The sequence below is a fragment of the Hordeum vulgare genome, chromosome 6H, assembly GCF_904849725.1.
Source record: "Hordeum vulgare subsp. vulgare chromosome 6H, MorexV3_pseudomolecules_assembly, whole genome shotgun sequence".
NCBI classification, from domain to species: domain Eukaryota; kingdom Viridiplantae; phylum Streptophyta; class Magnoliopsida; order Poales; family Poaceae; genus Hordeum; species Hordeum vulgare.
In genome coordinates, this window is record NC_058523.1 from 310,478,654 (window position 1) to 310,503,729 (window position 25,076).

General features: G+C 46.3%; 2 protein-coding genes across 2 annotated transcripts; one reads left to right on the forward strand and one right to left on the reverse strand.

Moving 5' to 3' along the window:
- The first annotated feature begins 12,743 nt into the window (after window positions 1-12,743).
- LOC123405971 (ras-related protein Rab-2-B) lies at window positions 12,744-16,024 on the forward strand. The gene is made up of 6 exons (XM_045099479.1): window positions 12,744-13,019; window positions 13,144-13,283; window positions 14,038-14,120; window positions 14,204-14,408; window positions 14,494-14,562; window positions 15,696-16,024. The coding sequence occupies exons 1-6, from the start codon at window positions 12,974-12,976 to the stop codon at window positions 15,783-15,785; spliced, it is 633 nt and encodes a 210-aa protein (XP_044955414.1). The 5' UTR covers window positions 12,744-12,973; the 3' UTR covers window positions 15,786-16,024.
- Window positions 16,025-19,182: 3,158 nt separating this feature from the next.
- Window positions 19,183-24,678, reverse strand: LOC123405972 (small nuclear ribonucleoprotein SmD1a). Its single transcript, XM_045099480.1, has 4 exons — window positions 24,520-24,678; window positions 24,326-24,402; window positions 19,517-19,708; window positions 19,183-19,429 (listed from the first exon to the last, which is right to left on the reverse strand). The coding sequence occupies exons 1-4, from the start codon at window positions 24,531-24,533 to the stop codon at window positions 19,368-19,370; spliced, it is 345 nt and encodes a 114-aa protein (XP_044955415.1). The 5' UTR covers window positions 24,534-24,678; the 3' UTR covers window positions 19,183-19,367.
- Between the last annotated feature and the right edge of the window lie 398 nt (window positions 24,679-25,076).

Genomic DNA, 25,076 nt, shown 5'->3' on the forward strand with positions numbered 1-25,076 from the left:
ACGCATAAGCACGGGTACGAGCATAGTTTTGACCAGTTGAGGATTTTGATCCTCTTGAAGACTTTAGTCCTCCTAAGGAATTGGATCTGGGGTTCAAATTCTTCACAGGTGGTGTCATGAGGACATTCACTTGAAGATTTTCAAGACAACTTTTGGGAACCCAGATTTTCCTCAGAGGAGGGCCATTCCTGCAGTTAGTTCCAACATATCAAGCAAATACTTCACCAGATTGATTTTTGAACAGTTTATAGTTGGAATCAAATGACTCATCCGAGGAATAGGATAATTCACACGAGAAGCCAGTTAGATTAGATGGATCAAAAGGAGGCCCAGTAGCAGCAACCCATGAGGTTTTGGGATACTGCTCAGGTTTCCAATAAGTTCCATCAGCATTTAATTTCTTCTCAAAGGCGATTCCTTCTTTCCTCGGGTTCCTGTTCAAGATCTGCTTTTTGAGCACATCACAAAGGGTTTGGTGTCCTTTGAGACTTTTGTACATGCCTGTCACGTACAATTCCTTCAACCCTGCATTTTCATCAGTAACATTTGTGTTTTCCTCAAGTGAGGAAATAGACACAGCAGGTGCAGTTGAAGAATTTGTAGCATTTGATGATTCTGGTGAGGAATTTGCAGTTTCACGTTCAATGCATTTAAGACATGGAGGAATAAATTCAACTTGACTAGCGCTAATCTGTTGAGCTAGTAATGAATCATTTTCCATACGAAGATCATCATGAGACATCCTCAACTTCTCAAGATCAAGCTTTCTTTGAAGGAATTCGTAGGAAAGCTTCTCATGATCAGTGAGGAGTGTATCATGACTATCCTGAAGATTATCAAATCTAGACTGAAGATTTTTCATGTCATCAGCGAGGATTTGATTAAAATTCATTTCATCATTCAAGAGATCATCACTTTTGTCTAGCAGTTTTTGAAGCTTTTCGAGAGCAGTTTGTTGTTTAGTGGCAATGATGGCAAGTTTACTGTAACTGGGTTTTTTGTAATCATCATGTTCACAGTCACTTGAATCAGAGGAGGAGGCATAATTTGATACCTTTGAACCTTTTGCCATGAAGCAATAGCTTGGAGCGAAATCATCAGCATAGTCATCAGTATGGATGGTGCAATCATTTTCTTCAAGATTGAAGATTGACTTGCTGACGAAATTGGTTGCTAGTGCAAGACTAGCCTGTCCGGATTCTGAGTCTTCTCCAGAGCCTTCTTCTTCATCACATTCCTCTGATTCTGCCTCGGAATCCATTTCCTTGCCAATAAGTGCCCCAGCCTTTCTGAAGCTAGTCTTCTTGTGTGAAGAGGACTTTGAAGATGAGGATTTTGAAGATTTCTTCTTCTTCTTCGAGTCATCAGAACTGTCATCCTTGTATTTCTTCTTCTTTGATTCCTTTCCCCAGCGGGGACAATCAGCAATGTAATGACCTGATTTCTTGCACTTGTGACAGGTCCGTTTTTTGTAGTCCTCAGATGCAGATTCTGATTTCCTCATGTCTCTTCTTGATGATTTACCGAACTGGCCTCGTCGTGTAAATCTCTGGAATTTCCTCACAAGCATTGCAAGCTCCTGACCAAATTCTTCAGGGTCACAACTGTTGTCATCTGTGTCTTCTTCTTCAGATGAGGAAATTGCTCTTGCCTTCAGTGCACGTGGTCTGGAATAGCTTTGTCCATATAGATCTCTCTATTCTTCTAGCTGGAATTCATGAGTATTTAGCCTTTCGAGGATATCAGTTGGATCTAGCATCTTGTAGTCTGGTCTTTCTTGAATCATCAGAACTAGAGTGTCAAATGAAGAATCTAAGGATCTCAGCAGTTTCTTCACAACTTCGTGATCAGTGATGTCTCGAGCTCCGAGTGCTTGCAGTTCATTTGATATGTCAGTGAGGCGATCAAAGGTGTCTTGGCAGCTTTCATTGTCATGTCTCTTGAAGCGATTGAAGAGATTGCGAAGAATATCAACACGAGAGTCACGTTGGGTTGATACTCCTTCATTTACCTTGCACAGTCTCTCCCAGATCAGTGTTGCAGAGCCCAAGGCACTTACTCTTCCAAACTGGCCAGGGCTCAGATGACCACAGATGATGTTCTTCGCTTGAGAATCGAGTTGCTTGAATTTCTTCACATCAGCTGCAGTGACACTAGCACAAATGATGGGGACACCATTTTCCACAATATACCAGAGATCATTGTCTATAGCTTGTAGATGCATTTGCATTTTGTTCTTCCAGAAGGGAAAGTTCTTTCCCTCGTAGGTAGGACATGCTGCAGTCACCTTAAACATGCCTGCAGTCGACATAACTAAAACTCCAGGTGGTTAAACCAAAATCACACAGAACAAGGGAGTACCTTGCTCTGATACCAATTGAAAGTGCGTTATATCGACTAGAGGGGGGTGAATAGGAGATTTTTAGAATTTCATCACTGAGGAAATTCCTTTTGAGAAAATTCCTCACTGATGACTAACTTACAGTGGAAATAGTTAAGGATCAGTCGTGCAATCGTTCACAACAGCAGTATTACAGAGTGAAGATTATGAAAACAGATTGCACAGTAAGCAGGCACGCAGAATAGAGATGATGATTAACTGTTGTGAAGAATTTGGGGTTGAGGAAATTCGGAGAAAGTCTTCAGCAAATTCTCCAAACAGTCACAGTGAAAGCCATCAACACATAATACAGAGAAAGTAAAGAGTTGAGGAATTAGAACCCGATTCTTGGTGAAGACTGTTGTTGATGACCCAGTTCCAACTGCTGTGACAGTTGTACATCTGGTTTGGAGCGGCTTGGTATTGAAACCAAAGGACACCCAGTCCCGGGACACACAGTCCCTACCGTATTCTCCTTGAGCTAAGGACACACAGTCCTCGCCCAACACTCGTGGTAAGTCTTCAGGGCAGACTTCCAAACCCTCACAAACTCGGTCACCCGGTGATCCACAATTGACTGCTGGATTGCTCTAGACCATGACGCCTAACCGTCTGGAGGATGCACAGTCCTCAAAGGTAAAAGGCTTCAGTCCCACACAGGAACAACTTCTTCAGTGATGCTCAATCACTAGGTTTGGTTTGTGGTTTCGGTGGGTGGTGTATTTCCTCACTGATAATTTACTCTCGTAGGCTCTGAGGAATTTGGGTTGCTCTTATGACAAGTGTCAGTTTCTAACGGAGCATCCAACCAGCTAGTGGTTGTGGGGGCGGCTATTTATAGCCTGGGAGCATCCCGACATGATTTGGCATTAATGCCCTTAAATAATATGACCGTTGGAGTGGATAAGACCAGTGACTTGGCGTGGCTATCGAAACGGTCGGGACCCTCAACCGTGAGAGTCCTCATGTCACTCATATTCCTCACTTGAGGCTTTTGGTAGGATTTGGCTTGGGTTGAGCATCATGAGGAAATTCATTCCATAGCGTTACTTTGACCCCCTTTAACAGTACGGTGTTCCTATTCATCAAATGCGAAGAAAGTAAAACAGAAAACGTAAATCTTCACGCTTCAATTTCTTCAAAATGATTTTCTTCAGGAACCACCGATCTTCTCAATATCAATATCTTCATGAGGAATATCAATTTCATCGCAGATTCCTCGTGATTCATTTCTTCAGCTTCGGACCAATTTCTTCAACTGAAGATATACATTTTTAGGGGTCGATATTCTTCAAATATCTCAAACTCCTCAATGACTTATAGATCTTGTGTACACTTATAAACACATTAGATACTTAACCTATAAGTCTTCAAACCACCAAAATCACTAAGGGGCACTAGATGCACTTACACAAGCTACATCGTAATTCGCAAAGACCATTAGACTATGTTCATGATAATTAGTTCAATTAATCACATTACTTAAGAACTCCCACTCAAAAAGTACATCTCTCTAGTCATTTGAGTGGTACATGATCCAAATCCACTATCTCAAGTCCGATCATCACGTGAGTCAAGAATAGTTTCAGTGGTAAGCATCTCTATGTGAATCATATCAACTATACGATTCATGCTCGACCATTCGGTCTCTTGTGTTCCGAGGCCATGTCTGCACATCTAGGCTCGTCAAGTTTAACCCGAGTGTTCTGCGCGTGCAACTGTTTTGCACCCGTTGTATGTGAACGTTGAGCCTATCACACCCGATCATCACGTGGTGTCTCGAAACGACGAACTGTCGCAACGGTGCACAGTCGGGGAGAACACAATTTGAGCTTGAAATTTTAGTGAAAGATCACCTCATAATGCTACCGTCATTCTAAGCAAGATAAGGTGCATAAAGGATTAACATCACATGCAATTCATAAGTGACATGATATGGCCATCATCAAGTGCTCCTTGATCTCCATCACCAAAGCACCGATATGATCTTCTTGTCACCGGCTCCACACCATGATCTCCATCATCGTGTCGCCATCGGGGTTGTCGTACTACTTGTGCTATTACTACTAAAGCTACGTCCTAGCAATATAGTAAACACATCTGCAAACACAAATGTTAGTTTAAAGACAACCCTATGGCTCCTGCCGGTTGCTGTACCATCGACATGCAAGTCGATATTAACTATTACAACATGATCATATCATACATCCAATATATCTCATCACGTCGTTGGCCATATCACATCACAAGCATACCCTGCAAAAACAAGTTAGACGTCCTCTAATTGTTGTTTTATGTTTTATGTGGTTGCCATGGGTATCTAGTAGGATCGCATCTTTCTTACGCAAACACCACAACGGAGATGTATGAATTGCTATTTAACCTCTCTCCAAGGACCTCCTCGGTCAAATCCGATTCAACTAAAGTTGGAGAAACCGACACTCGCCAGTCATCTTTGAGTAACGGGGTTCCTTGTAGCGATGAAACCAGTCTCTCGTAAGCGTACGAGTAATGTTGGTCTGAGCCGCTTCGATCCAACAATACCGCGGAATCAAGAAAAGACTAAGGAGGGCAGCAAATCGCACATCACCGCCCACAAAAACTTTTGTGTTCTACTCGAGATAACATCAACGCATGAACCTAGCTCATGATGCCACTGTTGAGGAACGTCGCATGGGAAACAATAATTTTCCTACGCGCACGAAGACCTATTATGGTGATGTCCATCTACGAGACGAGATTTGGATCTACGTACCCTTGTAGATCGCACATCAGGAAGCGTTAAGAAACGCGGTTGATGTAGTGGAACGTTCCGCGATTCAGATCGTCGTAGTCGTACTATCTCATCACGATCCGTCCCGCGAACTTCATCATGATCCGTCCTGTGAACTTCATCACGATTCGTCCAACGAACTTCATCACGATCCGTCCCGCGAACTTCATCACGATCCTTCCCGATCTAGTGTCGAACAGACGACACCTCCACGTTCAGCACACGTACAGCTCGATGACGATCTCCACCTTCTTGATCCAGCAAGAGGGGGAGGACAGGTAGAGGAGTTCTCCGGCAGCGTGACGGCGCGCCGGTGGTGGTGATGATCTACTCTGGCAGGGCTTCGCCTAAGCTCCGCAGAAATACGATCTAGAGGAAAAACTGCGTGGTATAGGGTCGAGCAGCATGTGGCAAAGTTGTGTGTCAAAAACCCCCAATACCTCTAGTATATATAGGAGGGAGGGAGGGGAGGAGGCAGCCTCAAACCCTCAAGGTTTGGCCAAAATTAGAGGTGGAGGAGTCCTACTCCAATCCTACTTGGAGTAGGTTTCCACCTTCCCACTTGGAAACTCTTTCCACCTTGTGTTTTTTCCTTCTCAAACCTTATGGGCCTTAGTGGGAACTTATTCCAGCCCACTAGGGTCTAGTTTATCTCTTCCCATAGCCCATGAGACCCCTTGGGGCGTGACACCCCTCCCGATGGTTCCCGGCACCCCTCCCGGCACTCCCGGTACATTACTGATAAGCCCGAAACTTTTCCGGTGACCAAAACAGGACTTCTTGTATATCAATCTTTACCTCCGGACCATTCCGGAGCTCCTCATGACGTCCTGGATCTCATCCGGGACTCCGAACAACTTTCGGTTACCAACACCTATAACTCAACTATACCGAAGCGTCACCGACCCTTAAGTGTGCAGACCATGCGGGTTCGAGAACTATGTAGACATGACCCGAAACACTCGGTCAATATCCAATAGCGGGACCTGGATGCCCATATTGGATCCTACATACTCTCCGAAGATCTTATCGGTTGAACCTCGGTGTCAAGGATTCATATAATCCCGTATACCATTCCCTTTGTCCTTCGGTATGTTACTTGCCCGAGATTTGATCGTCGGTATCCCTATACCTATTTCAATCTCATTTACCGGCAAGTCTCTTTACTCATTCCGTAATAAAAGATCCCGTGACATACACTAAGTCACATTGCTTGCAAGGCTTGTGTGTGATGTTGTATTACCGAGTGGGCCCCGAGATACCTCTCCGTCACACGGAGTGACAAATCCCAGTCTTGATCCATACTAACTCAACGGACACCTTTGGAGATACCTGTAGAGCATCTTTATAGTCACCCAGTTACGTTGTGACATTTGATACACACAAGGTATTCCTCCGGTGCCAGTGAGTTATATGATCTCGTGGTCATAAAATAAATACTTGACACGCAGAAAAACAATAGCAACAAAATGACATGATCAACATGCTACGTTCATTAGTTTGGGTCTAGTCCATCACATGATTCTCCTAATGATGTGATCCCGTTATCAAGTGACAACACTTTCCTATGATCAGGAAACCTTTGACCATCTTTGATCAATGAGCTAGTCAACTAGAGGCTTACTAGGGACAGTGTTTAATGTTTCCAATCAATACAATTATAGCATGGATAATAAATGATTATCATGAACAAAGAAATATAATAATAACTAATTTATTATTGCCTCTAGGGCATATTTCCAACATAATAATAGCCCATAAAGCGATAAATATCAACATAAAAGCATGATGCAAAATGGACGTATCACGGAGCCCTGCAGGAGTAGATCATCAACACCACCGGAGCGCCGTCACGCTGCCGGAGAATTCATCTACTTCTCCATCTTGCTTGCTGGATCAAGAAGGCCGATATCATCGTCGAGCTGTACGTGTGCTGAACGCGGAGGTGTCGTCCGTTCGGCACTAGATCGGAACGGATCGTGGGACGGATCGCGGGATGGTTCATGGGACGGATCGCGGGACGGTTCGTGGAACGGTTCGAGGAACGTGAAGACGTTCCACTACATAAACCGCATTTCTTAACGCTTCCTGCTGTGTGATCTACAAGGGTACATAGATCCAATCTCCACTCGTAGATGGACATCACCATGATAGGTCTTCGTGTGCGCATGAAATTTTTTGTTTCCCATGCAACGTTCCCCATCAAGCTAGAGGGTCCCTGGGCTCATCTTCCTTGTTCTCGCACCTCTCTCCCGCTTATTGTTGCATCAACGATGGCACGTGTGAGGAGGTTTTCTGCCACCAAGAAGGGAAAGGCACCGATGGAGGAGGTGGAGGCACCATAGTTGGCGAGGCGCACATCCGCCACCACGCCTGGGGCGCCTCCCAGGTGGCATGGGCGTGCCTCCCCGGTGACCCGTGCCGGCCCGGGTACTCGAAGAGGATGCTCTGCCAGGGGGTGTAGCCGTGGGGGGCGAGGAGGCCGTGGGAGGGGCAAGAGGAACATCATGTCCTCCCGACCGCCAAGTCGTGGAGCCACTTCATGGACGTGGCCCACGAGTTTATCGTGGAGATAGAGGGCCAACTCCGTACCTAGCTCTAGCTCCCGATCTCCTTCGCGGGGGAGATGATGGAGCACGCCCCCTTGGCTTGTGGCTGCAGCCAAACGGCTACTGCAATGGGCCTTCTTGGGTGGTGATAGAATTCACCCTCCGCGACTTCATCTACGTGGAACGGGGGTGGAAATCGTTCGGTCTCGCCTGCGGCTTGAAGGAGGGTCATGTCCTCTACTTCAAGTTCGATGGGGCCGCCACACTCTTTTGTGAAGATCTTTGGGAGAGCCGGCGACCGCGTGGACTGCTGCATACAAAGTGGCAGCAGCGCTGCAGTTCCTCCGGGACGATGGCGGTAACGACACTTCTTCTGGGAGCTACGACCGCGACGGCTCCCCAGGCGTCTGTGTTAAGGAGGAGGGCTCACACTAGACCGAGGTGGCTCTAGGGCTGGCATCCTGGAAGCAACACTGCTCGAGCCCGTCTCTTTTATTTTTGTTTCTTACCTTCCCTACAACAAAACATGCTAGCCCCGCGAGGGCGTGTAAGAAGTATTATGTCACTTGCACCTTAAGTTAATGCGTGCCAAATATGAGTTTGTTCTTAGTGCTCCTTGTTAGTATTTTTCCTTTCTCTGCAATTGCCTTGGTGCCTTGTGTCGCTAGGACCTAGCCCCCGAGCCGGGATAAGTCGTCGCTGGCATGTCAGGTCGTGGTACCGAGGTACACCGAGCCGCGCGAAGCTATCAACCCAATTCTTCGAAACACGCCATGCGATGGCCGCGGCCTGCGGGGGCACATGCGGCGTGAGGGTGTACCTCCCTGAAGCCTACTTCTCGGCCTATCTTCTATCCGTGCGCCCGCTTTAGAAGTCCCTTCACGGGGTTCTCCCCTTCGTGCTTGGGTTTGTTCTTTTGCTTGCCTTTGTGCCCTGCGTTGGCACGGCCCAGCCCCGTGCGTACCTCGACCGTTGTTAGTGCTTTGCAACGTTAGCCTCTTGGCACAAACGTCTGTGCATCCAGTCCAATACATGTGCCATGTCGTGTGCCACGACGGGTCACAAACGTCATGAACAACATGACTGCACACCTGTCCGCAAACATCCGTGTAACCATGAGGGTCGGCTATGATACCAACTTATAACGCCCCGGACACACCCGCTGGTGGTCGTTACTCCTAACAGGATCTAGACTGGCCCCACAGATCAATACTAGTCTTTTCTGTGCACTTTGTCATCAGTCGTGCGCACCCGGGACCAACTTTCCGGTCGGTCACCCATCCTAGAACTACTCCAAGCCAAGCACGCTTAACCTTAGAGTTCTGTTTGAATGGGCTCCCGGAAAAGAAGGAATTCCTTATTGATATGAGTAGTCTATCATTCCTAATAAGCCAGGCTATCACAACCCCTTAGGAGATCCGCCCCGAAGGAGAGTCTCGCACGCACAAGCTCCGTTCCGAATGAAATGTGCTCGCTAGCTTGCGTTTGGGTGCCGCGCGAGGAGACCAAACACCAAGGGACTTGGTGGGATGGCCTGCGCGGGAGAAGTCCTGTGAGTGTGGCATCTATCCCTTGCATTATTCAGTGCCGCTAGGACCGAGCCGAGCACAAGCAGCATGTCGAGAACCCGCTTGCATGGGCCCCGAGGGGTGGCTGGCGAGTGCAAGCCGCTGGAGGAGGCAAGCAGCAACCTCAGCAGGAGCCACGTATGGCACAACTCATCCTGAGGTTAGCGTGACCTGTAGGGCGTCCTTAGTTGTTTTATCCACCAGCACGAAGCATGGGGCTTCCACTTGGCATGGGCATAGTCGCGAGTTGACTGTTTTTTGCTAGCACGGGGAATGGGTCTTTCCACTTGGCGTGGCATAGTCGCGGTTCCACCGTTTTCCGCCATCACGAAGCATGGGGCTTCCACTTGGCGTGGGCATAGTCACGGTTCGACCATTTTCTACCATTGCGGAGCGTGGGGCTTCCACTTGGCGTGGGTGTAGTCACGGTTCGACTGTATTCCGCCAGCATGGAGCATGGAGCTTCCACTTGGGCGTGGGCGGGAGTCCTCCCGAGGCCAAGGAGTGGCGCATCGAGAGGCTCCAGGGCGTGTACAACCCCCACCTCATTCTTACGTGAGAGGGTCACGAGTGGAGACTTCGAGGGTTCCACGTGCAAGGCTCAGGAGACGCTTCCGTGACCCTCAGGTGGCTTGCACTCAGCCTTGGCGCAGTCTCGAGTCACGCAACCCGTGTCGAGAGGGCGACGCGAGGGCCTCGCGAGGCACAACACTCCCTTCGTCATTCGAATGCTCAGGGTGAGACGCGTTGGGCGGTCATCCCGAGACCATTGCGAGACGATGTTGGGTATCGGGGGCGCAAATGAGACGACACGTGCGGGCCTGGTCCGCCAGGTAGGGCTCAGTCGCTCAGGTCCAGTGATGCTGCAGGGCCAGACCTCAGCACATATGCCATGTCGAATTCTCTCATGAAATGTTCAAGGGAAAACTCGCCAAGCACGTGGCATCCGGGGTGGAGAAACACCAAGCTTGCAGTTATACAAATTTAGCCGCGCCTTTACTTACCTACCCGTGACGATTCCATGAGAAGGTGGGACATCAAGGACCTTTGTGAGGTGCCGTGCGCGAGGGCAGGGGCAGACCCATGTTGCAGGTGACCCCACTCAATTTTTTCATCCATGTATACTTGTTCGTACGTATCCCTACATGCCGGTAGGAATGCAAGTGGGACGGGTTGCGGACAGCCCGCATCCCGCGCTCTAACCCGCGAGCGGCCACGCGGGAGACGCGGGACGTCGTATGCGGGATACGCGGGACGTCGTGACGCCGCCATCCTGCCATCTATACGCACGTACCCATGCATCCAGGCAGCAGTAGCAAACCAGCACTGTTGCTAGCTAGGACACAGGCGTAGAGCCGCATGGAGGACGGGAGGCACTGATATGCATGTATCCAAGTTTCCTGATCGCCGACTGATCGATACGAGCTAATATGCATACATGCATCAGAATACTTCATCTTTCAAAATACTACTCCCTCCGTCCGGAAATACTTGTCCGAAAAATACATGTATCTAGACTTATTTTAGTTATAGATACATCCATTTTATTCATTTCTAGGACAAGTATTTCCGGACAGAGGGAGTATATTATTTTAAAAAAATCACTCGAACTACATACGAAGCAAAATGAATGAATTTACACTATAAAATACATTTATATACATCCAAATATGGTATTCTAGTAAAACCTCTAATAAGAGTTATATTTAAGAACGGAGGGAGTATTTGCTATTTCTATCTTCCGACTGCAGTACTGCATCCCCTAAAAAAAGACTGCACGTACTGCACTATGAGGTCTTCCAGATCAGGGCCAATGTTCAGCATGAGCAGCTAGCTCGGCTGCGGCCACGCAATCAATGACGCATACGTATAAATGTACATGGACGCGGGCAAATTGCGGGCACCGTCGGACATTCGCATAAACCCGCTTGACTTTTGCGTTCAGCCGCGGGATCCCGCTTACGACGTGTTTAGCGGGGCGGCCTTGCGGGATTGGCGGGCAGTGACGGGGCTTCCAAATTGTAATTCACATGCTCCTTTGGTTTGGATAAAATGCTTTCAATGCTTCCTGCTTCATTAAAAAATGTTATTTTCATTGTTATCACCATCGTAATATGTAACACGCCTCATATTATATTAGGTATGTCTCTTTGGTGTTTGTGGTTTGCTTCCATACTCCATGTTTCTATTTTTTTTGGTCTTTCTATTGTTCTTTTTTTTCAACATCATTTTGATCAAAACACAACCCCGTGTATGTTGTGACACACCAACTCATTGCTTCATGTAAACCTTTTTCTAACTATCTTATTTTCTGTTATATTTTCCTGATGTATTCTAGTTTGAACGTTGCCCCCCATGCTTCTAGTTTCATCACATACTGCAGCATATGTTGTGCAAGCTTCACATCATTTATTTTAATTTCCCGTTTGGCTTATTTTCTCATTGCCATTGTGTGCTTAACCGGTTAAATTATTATCTCTCATGCTAGATATTTTCTCATTGGTCTTAAGTTATCAATTGTATTTTCTTCGGAAGCAAGTTCTACTTTTTTATGCGTTGTATGATTGGAATTTTATTTTTATTTTTTTCGAGTCACAATTGTCGATACATTCAACCAATTCTTTAGTCGCATGAAACATATTTTTTCTGCTCAAACAATACACCGGACACAACTTCCGACTACTCAAACAGTCTCAAACAATTGTAACAAGACCGAAGCAATATCCAGTTTCAATGCAAACTCTAACCGTATGGAAACAATTTTACCGAGACAACACGGAAGGAACTTGATCGAAAGAAATAAAAAAGATAGTCCAAAACAATAAATATTAAGCATCGGAAGCAAACCAAACTGAAGCTTCGGAAGCAAGGACTGTCACGGTTCAAAACAACGTAGGAAGCAAACAAAAATAATCCTTACGATTGAAAACTTCATACGACCCAAATAAATTTTAGATCCTCTTTGAAAACAATTTTGAGGAAGCAAGGGTCCTCATGATTGAAAACAAACAAAATATTTTTAAATGACTATGCCTTGATTTTAGGAAGAAATTGTTAGAGAAAAGAAATTAATTATAGTTACCGTCAAATCTGCATGCAAAATGAATCGCAGATGAGAGTTTGCTGGTGGATCGGACGATGTGCATGCTTCTTATCCCGTGCCTACGGACTAGTTTGATACCTCATAAAAATCTATAGTATGATAACATCGATCATCAAATGTAGTTCAACATAAATGAAAGGCACCTCACTGAAAGTTCATCACCCTAAGCTCGGCACAATTATGCACAAACGGCGAGGTGAATGTGCGTTTCTAGTTTTTTTTTTCTTTTTTTGGAGGAGGAGGGGGTTGGTATTCCCAGAAAATGGAGATTCTGGGCAGGCTCCATCGTCCAAAATCAGCGAAAAGAAACACCTGGAAGTAGATCCAGCAAGATTCCTTGGCCGCGAAGGCCCGGAACTAGTAGCATGAACGTGGCACGCGCATCGTGGGCTGGCTCTGGTCGTTTTGGTCGGCCTCCGTGCACGTCGCCAACATCAAATTAGCTGTCGCGTGCGTCGGTTCTGTCTCGTTGCTTTGCCCCTCCTTCTCTTCCACGGTGCACAAGCGCCCGCAATTCCCCTTCCCCTTCCCCTTCCCCTTCCCTCTTAAACCAATCAGACGCTAGAATCTCCGATCCATTCGCCGCCGCCGGGATCGACCATGTCGTACGCCTACCTCTTCAAGTACATCATCATCGGCGACACAGGTTCACACAATCTCCCCCCTGCCCCTACCGAATCTCTCCCGTATGGCCCGTGGGTAGGATCGGGATCCCATACGCGCTGCTTGCTTAGTTCGCCTCGTGATTGGTTGGTCTCTTTCTTTTGCAGGCGTAGGCAAGTCATGCCTGCTGCTGCAGTTCACCGACAAGAGGTTTCAGCCCGTGCACGACCTCACCATCGGTGTCGAGTTCGGCGCCCGCATGATCACCATCGACAACAAGCCCATCAAGCTCCAGATTTGGGACACGGTTCGTGCTCCGCGCCGTGCCCTTTCTGTTACAACTAGCAACTCTTGATTCAGATGCAAATTAATTTTGGTCACTAGTTATTTTCCCTCCTATACTGCTTGCAGTATTGCCCTCCGGGAGTAAACCAAGTATACATTCCTTGCTTTCTTGTGTTGTAATGTCCTAGTTTAAATTATATTACTCTAGTTATTATATTGGTTAGATAAGGATTACTCTCTCTGGTCAAAAAAGGAAGCCCCATTTGAGCATTGCTGCATTGGAACGGATTCTAAAAACCAACTTCCATCTCTCTGTTGGTCACCAATTTCTGTTGTACTAATATATTTGTAAAGCCTGATAAAAGATTATAGTAATATAGTGTTTCTCAGATAAACCTACTAGTATGCATTTCTTGAGACAGTCTAAACAGAATTCTCCAAGGTGTTCTTTTCTCATTAAAGTTCTAATGGTTTGATTGCATTTCCTTCCAATATGGGCACACTTTTGTTACCCAAGGGGTCCTTTTGTGTCCACTTAACTTAAAAAGTTTCACACTCATGTTTATAGTTGTTCTTTTAGCTTGTCCATCATACCATGTTATGATTTGCTTTTGCTTAGTTACACATAACAAGTTTTGCTGTTGATGACTGCTTAACTACATTGGCATGTCATTTTGCTTGGAACTGCATTTTCAGTAGTCCAGGATCCACCGTGGTTGTTGAGTTTGAATTCACAGAGTTGTCCATCTCATACTTATTATCTCTTCACATTACAGGCTGGCCAAGAATCATTCAGATCTATAACAAGATCATACTACAGAGGTGCTGCTGGTGCTCTTTTGGTTTATGATATCACCAGGTACAGTAGGTTTGGGAATACAACACCTTTTTGTTCAGATTTCTTCATGCTAATGGTCCTTCCACCTGCTAACCAAATTTCAGGAGGGAAACTTTTAACCATCTTGCGAGCTGGCTAGAAGATGCAAGACAGCACGCAAATGCCAATATGACAGTGATGCTAATTGGAAACAAATGTGATCTGTCTCATAGACGGGCTGTCAGCTATGAGGAGGGTGAACAGTTCGCCAAGGAGCATGGTCTAGTCTTTATGGAGGCATCTGCAAAAACAGCACAAAATGTTGAGGAGGTGATGCTTTATTCCCAGGGTGCTTTGTCGATTACACTTTCAGAATGGTCCAGAAAGAAAAACTCACTTCCTTTTTGTGGTGCAGGCATTCATTAAGACGGCTGGAACAATATACAAGAAAATCCAAGATGGTGTTTTTGATGTATCTAATGAGGTGAGTGTTAAATTTCTTGGATTTTCTGTTTATCAAGTAACCAAGTTAAATATGTTGGCCTGATGTTAAATCCTTCTGATGCCATACATAACTTGTACTCCCTCTGTAATTAAATATAAGAGTATTTAGATCACTAATGTAGTAATCTAAACGCTCTTATATTTCTTTATGGAGGGAGTAGAAGATAACAGTTTCTTGCTGGAGATCTTGTCATAAGAAAATGCAACAATAAGGCTTTCGGTTTATGTTGTTTCTTCCATGTGAGACCCAAGAGATCTAAAAAATGTGGAACTGTGGATCCATATTTATCTTATTAGGCATTGTACAGCGCTGAGTGCCTGTATACCGGTGCTAGCTGTGTAGCCTCTCAAAATTGTTTTTGTTCTGCAACGTACAAGTGCCTCATATGGCTGCTTGGGCTGCTTTAACATTCACGTAACACCTGCACTGGGACCTGCACCCCTGAGTTGAAATGAGCAATTATTTTCGCAAGCGCTGGTTGGCACCGGAAGCAAAACTTTGCTTCCGCCTCCCATCCTAAGCACCTGTGCAAACCAATGTAAGAGAAAAAAAACGGTTGCACAGGGCCTTAATGTCTAGAGGGCATCTTATCAGGTTGTAAGCATTTAAATTTTGGTTGGTGGACAGGTGTACTTGGGCAGGTCAACAAATTTTCTGTGTTAGGTAGTACTCCCTCCGTAAACTAATATAAGAGCGTTTAGATTACTAAAGTAGTGTTGTAAACCCTCTTTATTAGTTTACGGAGGGAGTAATTGGAAGTGTGATCATGTGCTTCTCTTGGCATTTGATCATCTGAGTATCAGGGGATGAGTGTGGATAGGTGATTAGATGGGTCTCCAGTTGTTATTCTCTTCTTTTTTTTGTCTCCTGTATTTTTTTGCTTTGCAAGGTTTATTCATTTGTCATTGGCAGCTCCTTGTGTTCCATCTTACTATCTGTTTGTTTATTGATTATTGGTAAGGTTCCATTCGGTGCCCCATAAATGCAGCTTTTCGTCCTTTGGTAGTTTTGGTGAATATGAAGCCAACTTCTGTTCTGCCTGATCGTAAGGGGTACTCTCCCCCAAACTATTTTCTCAATGCATAATATTCTTCTTTCCCTATTTGCTGCAGTCCTACGGTATCAAAGTTGGGTATGCTGTCCCCAATGCATCTGGAGGTGGTGCTGGCTCGTCCTCTCAAGCAGGCGGCTGCTGCAGTTAAGCAAGTTGACGACCAAGTCCTATCATGTGAGACAGAGAACAGCTGCCCAGGTTGTTGTCGTTCCTTCAGCCGTTGACGGTGTAATCAGTGAGCAAATGTTCATCAATGGTACTTGTCTACACTTGTGCAATCTTTCCGTAAAGCAAACATCTATAGTTTCTGTCCATCTGTGTCTGTAACTAAATGAAATGGTGTGGATATTCATTTGTTCGATGTAATAATGCTTTGTAGACTACCGACATGGCTGTGCAGTAATTGCCTTGATCCGTGTCACAATATTTGGCCAATAGCAGCAAAGATTATGCTCCCTCCACCGTTTTTTTTTTGAACAGAAGAAAAGTCCCGAAGGATCCAGACTTAGATAAGCATATGACATCTTACATAAAGGCCCAACAGAAAATAAAAATTACAACCCAGGCCGGACATTTTGCAGATAGAACCCCAGACAACAAAAATGAAAAGCAATCGAGTCCTCTTTGCCTTCTTCGAGTCTGGCCCGATCCCACCACCGACGGGGACGAAACCACTTGGGGTAGTGGAATAGCTACAGCACCCGCCAACGAAACATTGGAAGCACCAGGACGAAGAACCAGATAAACTGCCTCCCATATTGCACGGCGGCGGAAATACAGGGGCCGGACAACGTCGCCGGAGCTCCGAGAGGTTGCCTTTCGACCAGAAGATTCAGTGGCGAGAACCTCCTGGTGCTCTCTGCATCGGGATCCCCAACCATTTGCTGCTAATCTTGGGCTCTAAGGACACACAGAGAGGATAGAGCATCGAAGCCCCCTTCTAGCCCTTCATCCAGTCCGCCACCATGGCAGCTCGGGGAGATGAGAGGAAGAAGAATCTGGAGCTCCAGATCTGGGACGCCCGCGAGCTTATTGAGAGAGATTTCGCCGAATCCAGCACCTCCTCCCTTCCTCCACCATGGAGTCGCAGAAGAAGACGGGAACGACAACCACCAGCGGCTGCTCGCGAGCACCAGCGACAGAAACCCCAACGGCATAGCGCCGATCCATAATACAACACAAACTCAACTACTCCCTCCGCTCCTAAATACTCCCTCTGTCTCAAAATTCTTGTCTTAGATTTGTCACGTTTCAGTATTTAGATACATTCATTTCTAAACAAACCTAAGACAAGATTATTGAGACGGAGGGAGTATAAGTCTTTTAAGAGGTTTCATTAAAATGACTACATACGGATGTATATAGGCATACTTTAGAGTATAGATTCATTCATTTTGCTTCGTATGTAGCCCTCTAGTAAAATCTATGTATATAGGCATACTTTAGAGTATAGATTCATTCATTTTGCTTCGTATGTAGCCCTCTAGTGAAATCTCTAAAAAAAAGATATATTTAGAAACGGAGGGAGTACTATATACAAGCACCTCTCCCTAGCCATCGCCAATCGGCGCCGACGAACGAGGCTCGAGATCGGGCCGGGGTGACAACAACGACCCTCGAGATCGGGCCGGGGTGACAACAACTATCCTCAAAGGGACATGCGAAGAAGGAGAGGAGAGGTGCGTTATGTTTCCCCTCCACCGTATAATTGGGTCATATATTGATGCATATATACTATGTGCACCTGCACATGGACAACTTCCTAAATTGGAAAATTTATTAAAACTTCCAATTTTAGATACTGAATTGTGTGCCATCATTTTATTTTATTTCCAAACAGAGGTAATTTTTTTTGCCTCGTTCATTAATTAAGAAGAAGAAAGTTGTCCAGTTAATTTCTAGAAAACCAGTACTACCCATCCACATGTGAACTACTCCCATACTGTGGATCCACGGGACCGAAGCACCCAGCACATTACTACTGTAACTGACAACCTACATATCCCAGTATCGCAAAAGAAAAACCAACTGGCTCAATACAATTCTAGGAAAAACACATCGATGAAAACCACACACGACCGAGCCCACATATGCAACTGAGAAAGCCAAGAATCATTCATCATGGAACCATTTGCGCTTCCTCTCTAGCGCTATCCTTCTTGCTTTTGCTCCTGCAAGATTTAGAGCCATCCTTTTTGTGCTTTTCTCTTAAAGTTTTTTCCTTCAAGAGACATCCGGTCGTCTTTCCAGAATTTTCAGAGCCCAAATTGACGAGGAATTCAAAAAAATTGATGGCTAAAAGGACCCCTGAATTAGGCAACAACACTCCGGCCACAACAATTTCATCCGGCTTGCTAGGCTCCAACAGAGGTGGAGAGGGCGTTGGGGCAATCGACATGTGCCATCATGATCTCAAAGGGATATGGTAGTTTGTTTTGATCATTTTTACCAAAATCTTAATCTAATTTTTTATGTATGCGGGTGATCTTTAATCCTGGTACGTGATGAATCTTTAGCCTATTTCATTCATGCAAAGTCACATAATTATGGATGGTGTTGCCAAAAAAATTGTGGGTGGTGTTACTAATCGGTAGGAGAGTTTCTAAATTATGAGCTGTGCATGCTTAATTAAGCAGCATCGATACTTCATTTATGGCTATGTGTACCTCGCAGAGCAAGAAAGGAACACCAAGGAATCTGCTAAAATTGATAAAAGAATTTGCTAAAACATGTTTAGCTATATTTTTTAAAGATCAAGTGTATTCTTGAAATACTCCCTCTGTAAACAAATTTAAAACCTTTTAGATACTGATCTAAAAGGTTTTATATTTGTTTACAGAGGAAGTAGCAATCAGGAACGACCTCAAGTATGTGTTCATTTTGATGGAAGTTTGTCCAACATCCTGGATAAAGGGATTGTTTCTACAGTGCATATGTATTCAAGTGCTTAGGTGTTCCTTTGTGAATGAATTTAGGAGCTCCATGTTTCTTCTTTGAGGGAGCAGCTTAATACTTTTGGTGTCTACATTGAGGCCAGAATAGTTGCAATACATACACTTTCATCTATGCACTTGGAATGCACATTGTAAAAGGACATTTGCATAGGATAAATTGCACCATTTGTGGTATTTGAATAAAGAAATGCGTCACTCTGTGAGGTGCATCAATTCAACCTTTTGTTGTGCTTGACTAAGTATGTACTCCCTCCGTTCCTAAATATAAGTCTTTAAAGAGGTTTCATTAGTGAACTACATACGGATGTATATAGACATACTTTAGAGTATAGATTCACTCAGTTTGCTCCGTATGTAGACCCCTAGTGAAATATCTTAAAAGACTTATATTTAGGAACGGAGGGAGTATTAGTTATGTGCATGTTGCGTGATGACTTAAACTTTGAATGAACAATGACGTATGTTATTTCACAACATGCAACAATTTAAATAATTGTAATGTTTGACTAATTTTATATTACGCACGTGCACGCTTGCTAGTCCAAATAAACATATCTGTTCCTAGAAGTGGGAATCATGACACAGTAATCGTAATATAAAGCTAGCACACTTTTGAACATCAGTCAAACACCAACAACATAATTCCACATCAAGAACAGCTGGGTACAGCCAATATCAACGTCTTGGCTCTAATACGAATATTGCTCCGACAACTAAGAAACAAGATTACACTGCACACAAGCATGCAGTGCAAAATTTCCAAGGTATAACATAGCTCAGCGCCCCCTGCCACGACCGCGCCCACGACCACGGCCGCGCCCACGACCCATAGGTTTCCCTGCATTCAGATGAAGGAAGGAGTGTTCAGAGAACGGCACCAGTGATAATAAACTAAATAAAACACAAAAAGACGCTAATATCAAACCTGCAGTAGGCTTCTTAGGCTTCACCCTTGGTGTTTCCTCAACCAGCAACGTCTCCAGGTTTAAGCTGTCAGGAAGGATGTAATAACGAATGTTGTTTCCCCTTACACTAAGGTGGTCAAGGGTAACAGGATTCTTCCCTTTCAGTGTGAGCTTCACAGTCTTTAGATGAGTATTCATGCTGATGTCGACACCTACAAAATAGGCATGAAGGTGAATACACTTCAGGATGATTACAGGCCATAATATAAAATGATGAGAAAGGACTGACAGACAGATTAAATGTAACTAAATACGGATATGAATGCAAGACCAACACTTCTGAAACCAGAATCCACTACTTTTACTACAACAACACAGCTGGTGCCATTTTCAAACTCTGTACCAGCAAAACTCTTATATGTTCACACTAGACACTCAATAACTTAAAAAAAAATTGAAACTACAAAATAATATTTCCTACAACCTTAACATGTCGTTACACCCAGTACAAATTTCGAGTGATTGTGCTGTGTAGATATCACAGCTCGGAAACAACAAAAAGTACTAATGAAGCGAGATCCAATAAATGGGATATGTAAAGTATTTGAGTACATTCTTAAAATCAATATCCAGCATTACTATTTCTGCCTGCAAATGTTATTATTATTCAAAAAGGAAGATCAACTTTACTTATCTGAAGTCGTCAGAACTTCATAACATGGTAAATTGTTCATTGCCATATCAGAGCAAGTATAATAGGATGACATAAGCGGTGTCATATCACATTTATGATGAGTTGGAGGATACAGAAGAGAAGCAAGCTACTGTATAAATTAGTAGCTAGCTGCAGCAGACTGCATGAAACATTGCAAGAGAAGAAAATGGGCCAGGTAGCAATAGAGTAGTAACTGCCTGTAGCTAACTGAGTATATGGGTTGGCTTTTAGGTTGGCTATAGATGACATGACTACTAGATGGACCAGCAGTTGGCTATTCTATTAACCATGCTCCCAAACGATGCCAGCTCATGAAGGAAACTGTTATGACCAGAGGCCAGTTAGCCAAACTGGAACAGTTATCTTAATAATATTAGGGGCTTAGCCCAGTTTATTATAGCCTAGGGAACTTATATATAGTCATGTAATCAGCACTTTTGAGATTAAGCAAAGATCAATCTATTTTGATCGGCTCCAACTAGGAGCCGGTGCCCTAACCCTAACCGCCGCTCCCATCGCAGCCTCCTCACCCTCCGTGTGAGACGGCGCCCACGCGCCGGCGACCAAGCCAGCTTCCCTCCTTCCCCTACAAAGCCACCCGCCACTACCACCGGGCCGCTGCTCCTGCCGCACCCGGCGGCCTCCGCGGCGCTCGCCGCAGCCCCAGCTGCCTCCAACCCGCCCTGGCCCGTTTCCCCCCTGCAGCAGCCGCAGCCCCCCCCCCCCCCCCCCCCCCCCCGCCGCCGATCCGGCCGGATACGACCGCGCCGGTGGGAGTCCCGATCCACCATGTTTTGTTCCCGCCTTCGCCGTCACCGCTTCCGGCCTGGTTGGCCGGGTCGCCACCGCAGCCGGCGCCCGCCCTGCAGTACGGTGGGCCCTCCAGCTCCGCGGGTCCCTACGCCGGCCTCGACGGGCAGCCGTTTCACGGGGGACCCCGTGCGTCCACCGACCCGACGCCGCCCTCCATGCTGCTCCACACCGTCGACCCGTACGACCACGGCGGTCCTACTCAGACACCGTCGCGCTTCGTCACCTTCGACGGCAATGAGGACCCCCTCAACTGGCTTAATCAATGTGAGCAGTTCTTTCGGGGGCAACGCACGCTCGCATCGGACCGCACCTGGCTCGCCTCATATCACCTCCGAGGCGCCGAGCAAACGTGGTACTACGCCCTCAAGCAGGACGAGGATGCCCCCATGGAAGCGCTTTCCCGAGCTCTGTCTCCTTCGCTTTGGGCCGCCGATACGCAGGATCCGGCTGGTGGAGCTAGGCCGACTCCCCTTCACCTCCACGGTGCAGGACTTCGCCGACCGCTTCCAAGCCCTGGCGTGCCACGCGCCCGGCGTGACGGGCCGTCAGCGGGCCGAGCTCTTCGTCGGCGATCTGCCGGATCATATCCGCGTGGACGTGGAGCTTCGGGGACCGCAGGACATCCAGACCGCCATGTACTATGCCCGCGCATTCGAGCAGCGGGCGGTGGCTATGCAGCAGGCGTTCCCGACCCAGGCACCTCGCCCACCCCCTCAGCCCGCTATGTCTGCACCCAGCCAGCCTGACCAGCCGACGACAGGGACTCCCGCCACGGTAGCAACTCGACCGTTCCGTCGGCTAACCCCGGCCGAACAACACGAGCGTCGTCGACAGGGGTTATGTTTCAACTGCGATGAGCCCTACATGCCAGGCCACGCCTGCCCGCGCCTCTTCTACCTGGAGGCAGACGACTATGTCGCGGAGGATACAACTCCCTCCGAGCTTGCCGAGGCGGCGGCCCCGGCGTCAACCACCGCTCTCGTGGTCTCCCTCCATGCCCTTGCCGGCATACGAGCGGAAACAACGATGCTGTTGCCAGTGATGGTTAATGGGGAGCGCCTCTTAGCTCTCCTGGACACGGGCTCTACGCACAACTTCCAGCCCGCGTCTACTATGTGTCGCCTGGCCCTCCAGCCGACGGGCGGCGAGCAGCTTCGAGTTACCGTGGCTAACGGTGACCGTCTTCGCTGCCACAGAATTGCGCAACGGGTTCCCATCCTCATCGACGACGAGTCCTTCGCCATCACGTGCGTCGGCATCCACTTGGGCGACTACGACTTCATCCTGGGCGTCGACTTCTTGCGGACGCTCGGACCCATCCTTTGGGACTTCGACGCACTAACCATGACTTTCTGGCGTCAAGGGCGCATGGTGCAGTGGAAGGGCGAGGGTGGCACTTCTCCAGTAGTTCCCTCTCAGTTGTCGACCGCCATAGCAGCCTCCGAGTCGCCCCTATTGGCTCATCTCCTGCAGCGACACGGCGACCTTTTACCGCCCGAGGGCTCGTGGCGTTTCTACCTCGATTACCGTGCTCTCACTGCCACGACGACGAGGGTCAATTTTCCTATACCGGTCGTGGAGGAGCTCCGGGAAGAGCAGCCAGGCCCACGCTTATTCCCTACGCTCGACTTGCGTTCTCGCTACCATCACGACCACTTCGAGTTTTTGGTGATGCCTTTCGGTCTCTCCAATGCGCCGGCGACATTCCAGGCCTTGATGCACGACGTACTTCGGACCAGCTCAACCCTCCGGAGGCACCTTGGGAGCAGCTCAAGGAGTTCCGCCAACATTTTCTAGACGTCCAGCTCGAGGACGAGCTGTTTGCGCAGGCGGGGAGAAATGTTATGACCAGAGGCCCAGTTAGCCAAACTGGCCGGTTATCTTAATAATATTAGGGGCTTAGCCCAGTTTATTATAGCCTAGGGAACTTATATATAGTCATGTAATCAGCACTTTTGAGATTAAGCAAAGATCAATCTATTTTGATCGGCTCCAACTAGGAGCCGATGCCCTAACCCTAACCGCCGCTCCCATCGCAGCCTCCTCCTCCTCCGTGCAAGACGGCGCCCACGCGCCGGCGACCACGCCAACTTCCCTCCTTCCCCTACAACCTCCGGCCAAGACCCGATAGAACCCTAGTTTCTACCAGAAACATTATTTTCTTAGCATTTTTACTGCAACAGAACTACATTTCCAGAACACATTTCAATTAATTAGCTTAATATCTTAACAAACACAATTAAATCTATAAAATGATTTAACATGCTCTCAGTCACCAGATTTATCATGTCCATTAGACAGGCGTATACAAGGACTATGGAACCTATATATGCTGCAGTCTCAACTTCAAGAGTATGTAACTTTAAATGAACGTGGACAACAAGACTAAACAATCAACCATGAAAACATTTACAGAACCAAGAATGTGGCAACATGAAGGAAAGTACAGCTAGCACAGGCTGAGTTTATTTAACATAAGTAATTCTATAAAGTGAATGTCAAATACACAAGATTAAAGCTTACTCAGGCATGGAAAACTGTCCACCTACAGTTTTCCTGCAAAACCTAATATATTCCACCAGGGATTCAAAACATGAAAAAAGTAATTCAGTAAGAAAATATTCCCTCCGGAGTGAGGTTCATCATATTCCTCCGAATGTCAAAACATGGAAAAAGTTAGAACAACATATATTTGTGAACGGAGGGAGTACATTTTAGGTTTCATTTGATACTCTCCTTAACATTTCGATTTCTACATTCAGTAACCTAATCATCTGGTCATCAACCTCTTCTCGTTTCTCAACGGTTATCCAATCTATGTTGGGTTTACCACGGCATAAGCAACATTACCTACTGAAATCGGGATACTGCGAGAAATTAATCAAACAATTCCCATCAGAATTTCCTACTTCTATTACTAGTAACATGAGTAAGTAAACTACGAATAGATGCGAAATTAAGAGAAACACGTAAAATGCTTAACAAAAAAAACACATACAGCTACAGGATTCGATTAAAAGGAAGGCTCAATCGCACACTAGTTTGACATGGCAGACCAACAAACAGCCCTGCTATCTCCATGGATTCGAATGATGACACAGAGGCGTTGCACAGAAAATCAAGTGACTTGTACAGAATCCATAACAAACAGGCGACACCTCGCTGGCGCCGTCACCAAATGCATCGAACCAAAAAGTGAAGAACCCACCACCTCAGTCAAGAACGCCCCCTCCCCCCCACCCCGGCCAACACGGCAACGCACACACAAAATCTTGTTCTCCAAGATCGCAGCGCATCATACCGATGATGGTGCCGTGGACGGTGGTGCCATTCTTCAGCTCGATGGTCACCGTTTCGTTGTTCAGCTTCATCAAGAATCTGCAGGTACCCAAATTCGCACCAATTTGGGCAAAAATTGCACCGGACGAATCAGTAAATTCCAGGGAAATAGAAACCGAATCCGAGAAAAAAGCTCGAACAAGGAGCACTGGTTACCTGACGAGCTTCATCGTGGAGGCGCTTGGTGGCGGAGGTAAAGCTAGGGTTTTTGCAGGGAGCTGCCACGAGCTGCTTCTTTTCTCAGCGGGGAAGGAGACATAAACCCCCGATCTGGGCGAGACTTCGACCTGGGCTTAACTGGGCCGGAGCTATCGGATTCGGTACCTTCTGGGACAACTCCAGGACCTACATTACGGGGCCCTCAAAGGTCACTTGCTGCCAGCGCGTCAAGCGACGCTCAGCCGGTGTCAGGTGTCGCATGCTGGGCGTTTTTTTTAAAATTTATTTTACTTATTTTCAGATGTTAGATATTGTTCTCTTTTTGCTTTTTGGTTTACCAATATTTTCTAGGTTTTTGAGAGAAAAATGAGTTGATTTTTTACTCTCTTTTTTCATAAGAGGCATAAATTTATTTTCGTAAAAGGCATATAGGTGTGCCTCTGATAAAGAAGAATACACATATTCGTCATTTTACTCCCATGATGGCATAGATTTATTAATGTGGATGCACAAAATTTAGGTGTGTTTCTTGGAAAAGGAATATATATATTTTT

Bases quoted from the DNA above. Each gene is read 5' to 3' on its own strand.
- LOC123405971 (XM_045099479.1), top strand. From the start codon at position 12,974: ATGTCGTACGCCTACCTCTTCAAGTACATCATCATCGGCGACACAG. The intron at 13,020-13,143 runs GTTCACACAATC...TTTCTTTTGCAG, and splicing joins CATCATCATCGGCGACACAG to GCGTAGGCAAGTCATGCCTG. The intron at 14,121-14,203 runs GTACAGTAGGTT...ACCAAATTTCAG, and splicing joins TTGGTTTATGATATCACCAG to GAGGGAAACTTTTAACCATC.
- LOC123405972 (XM_045099480.1), bottom strand. The intron at 19,709-24,325 runs GTATGATGCGCT...CCTATTTTGTAG, and splicing joins CGTCCACGGCACCATCATCG to GTGTCGACATCAGCATGAAT. The intron at 19,430-19,516 runs GTTTGATATTAG...ATCTGAATGCAG, and splicing joins GCCTAAGAAGCCTACTGCAG to GGAAACCTATGGGTCGTGGG.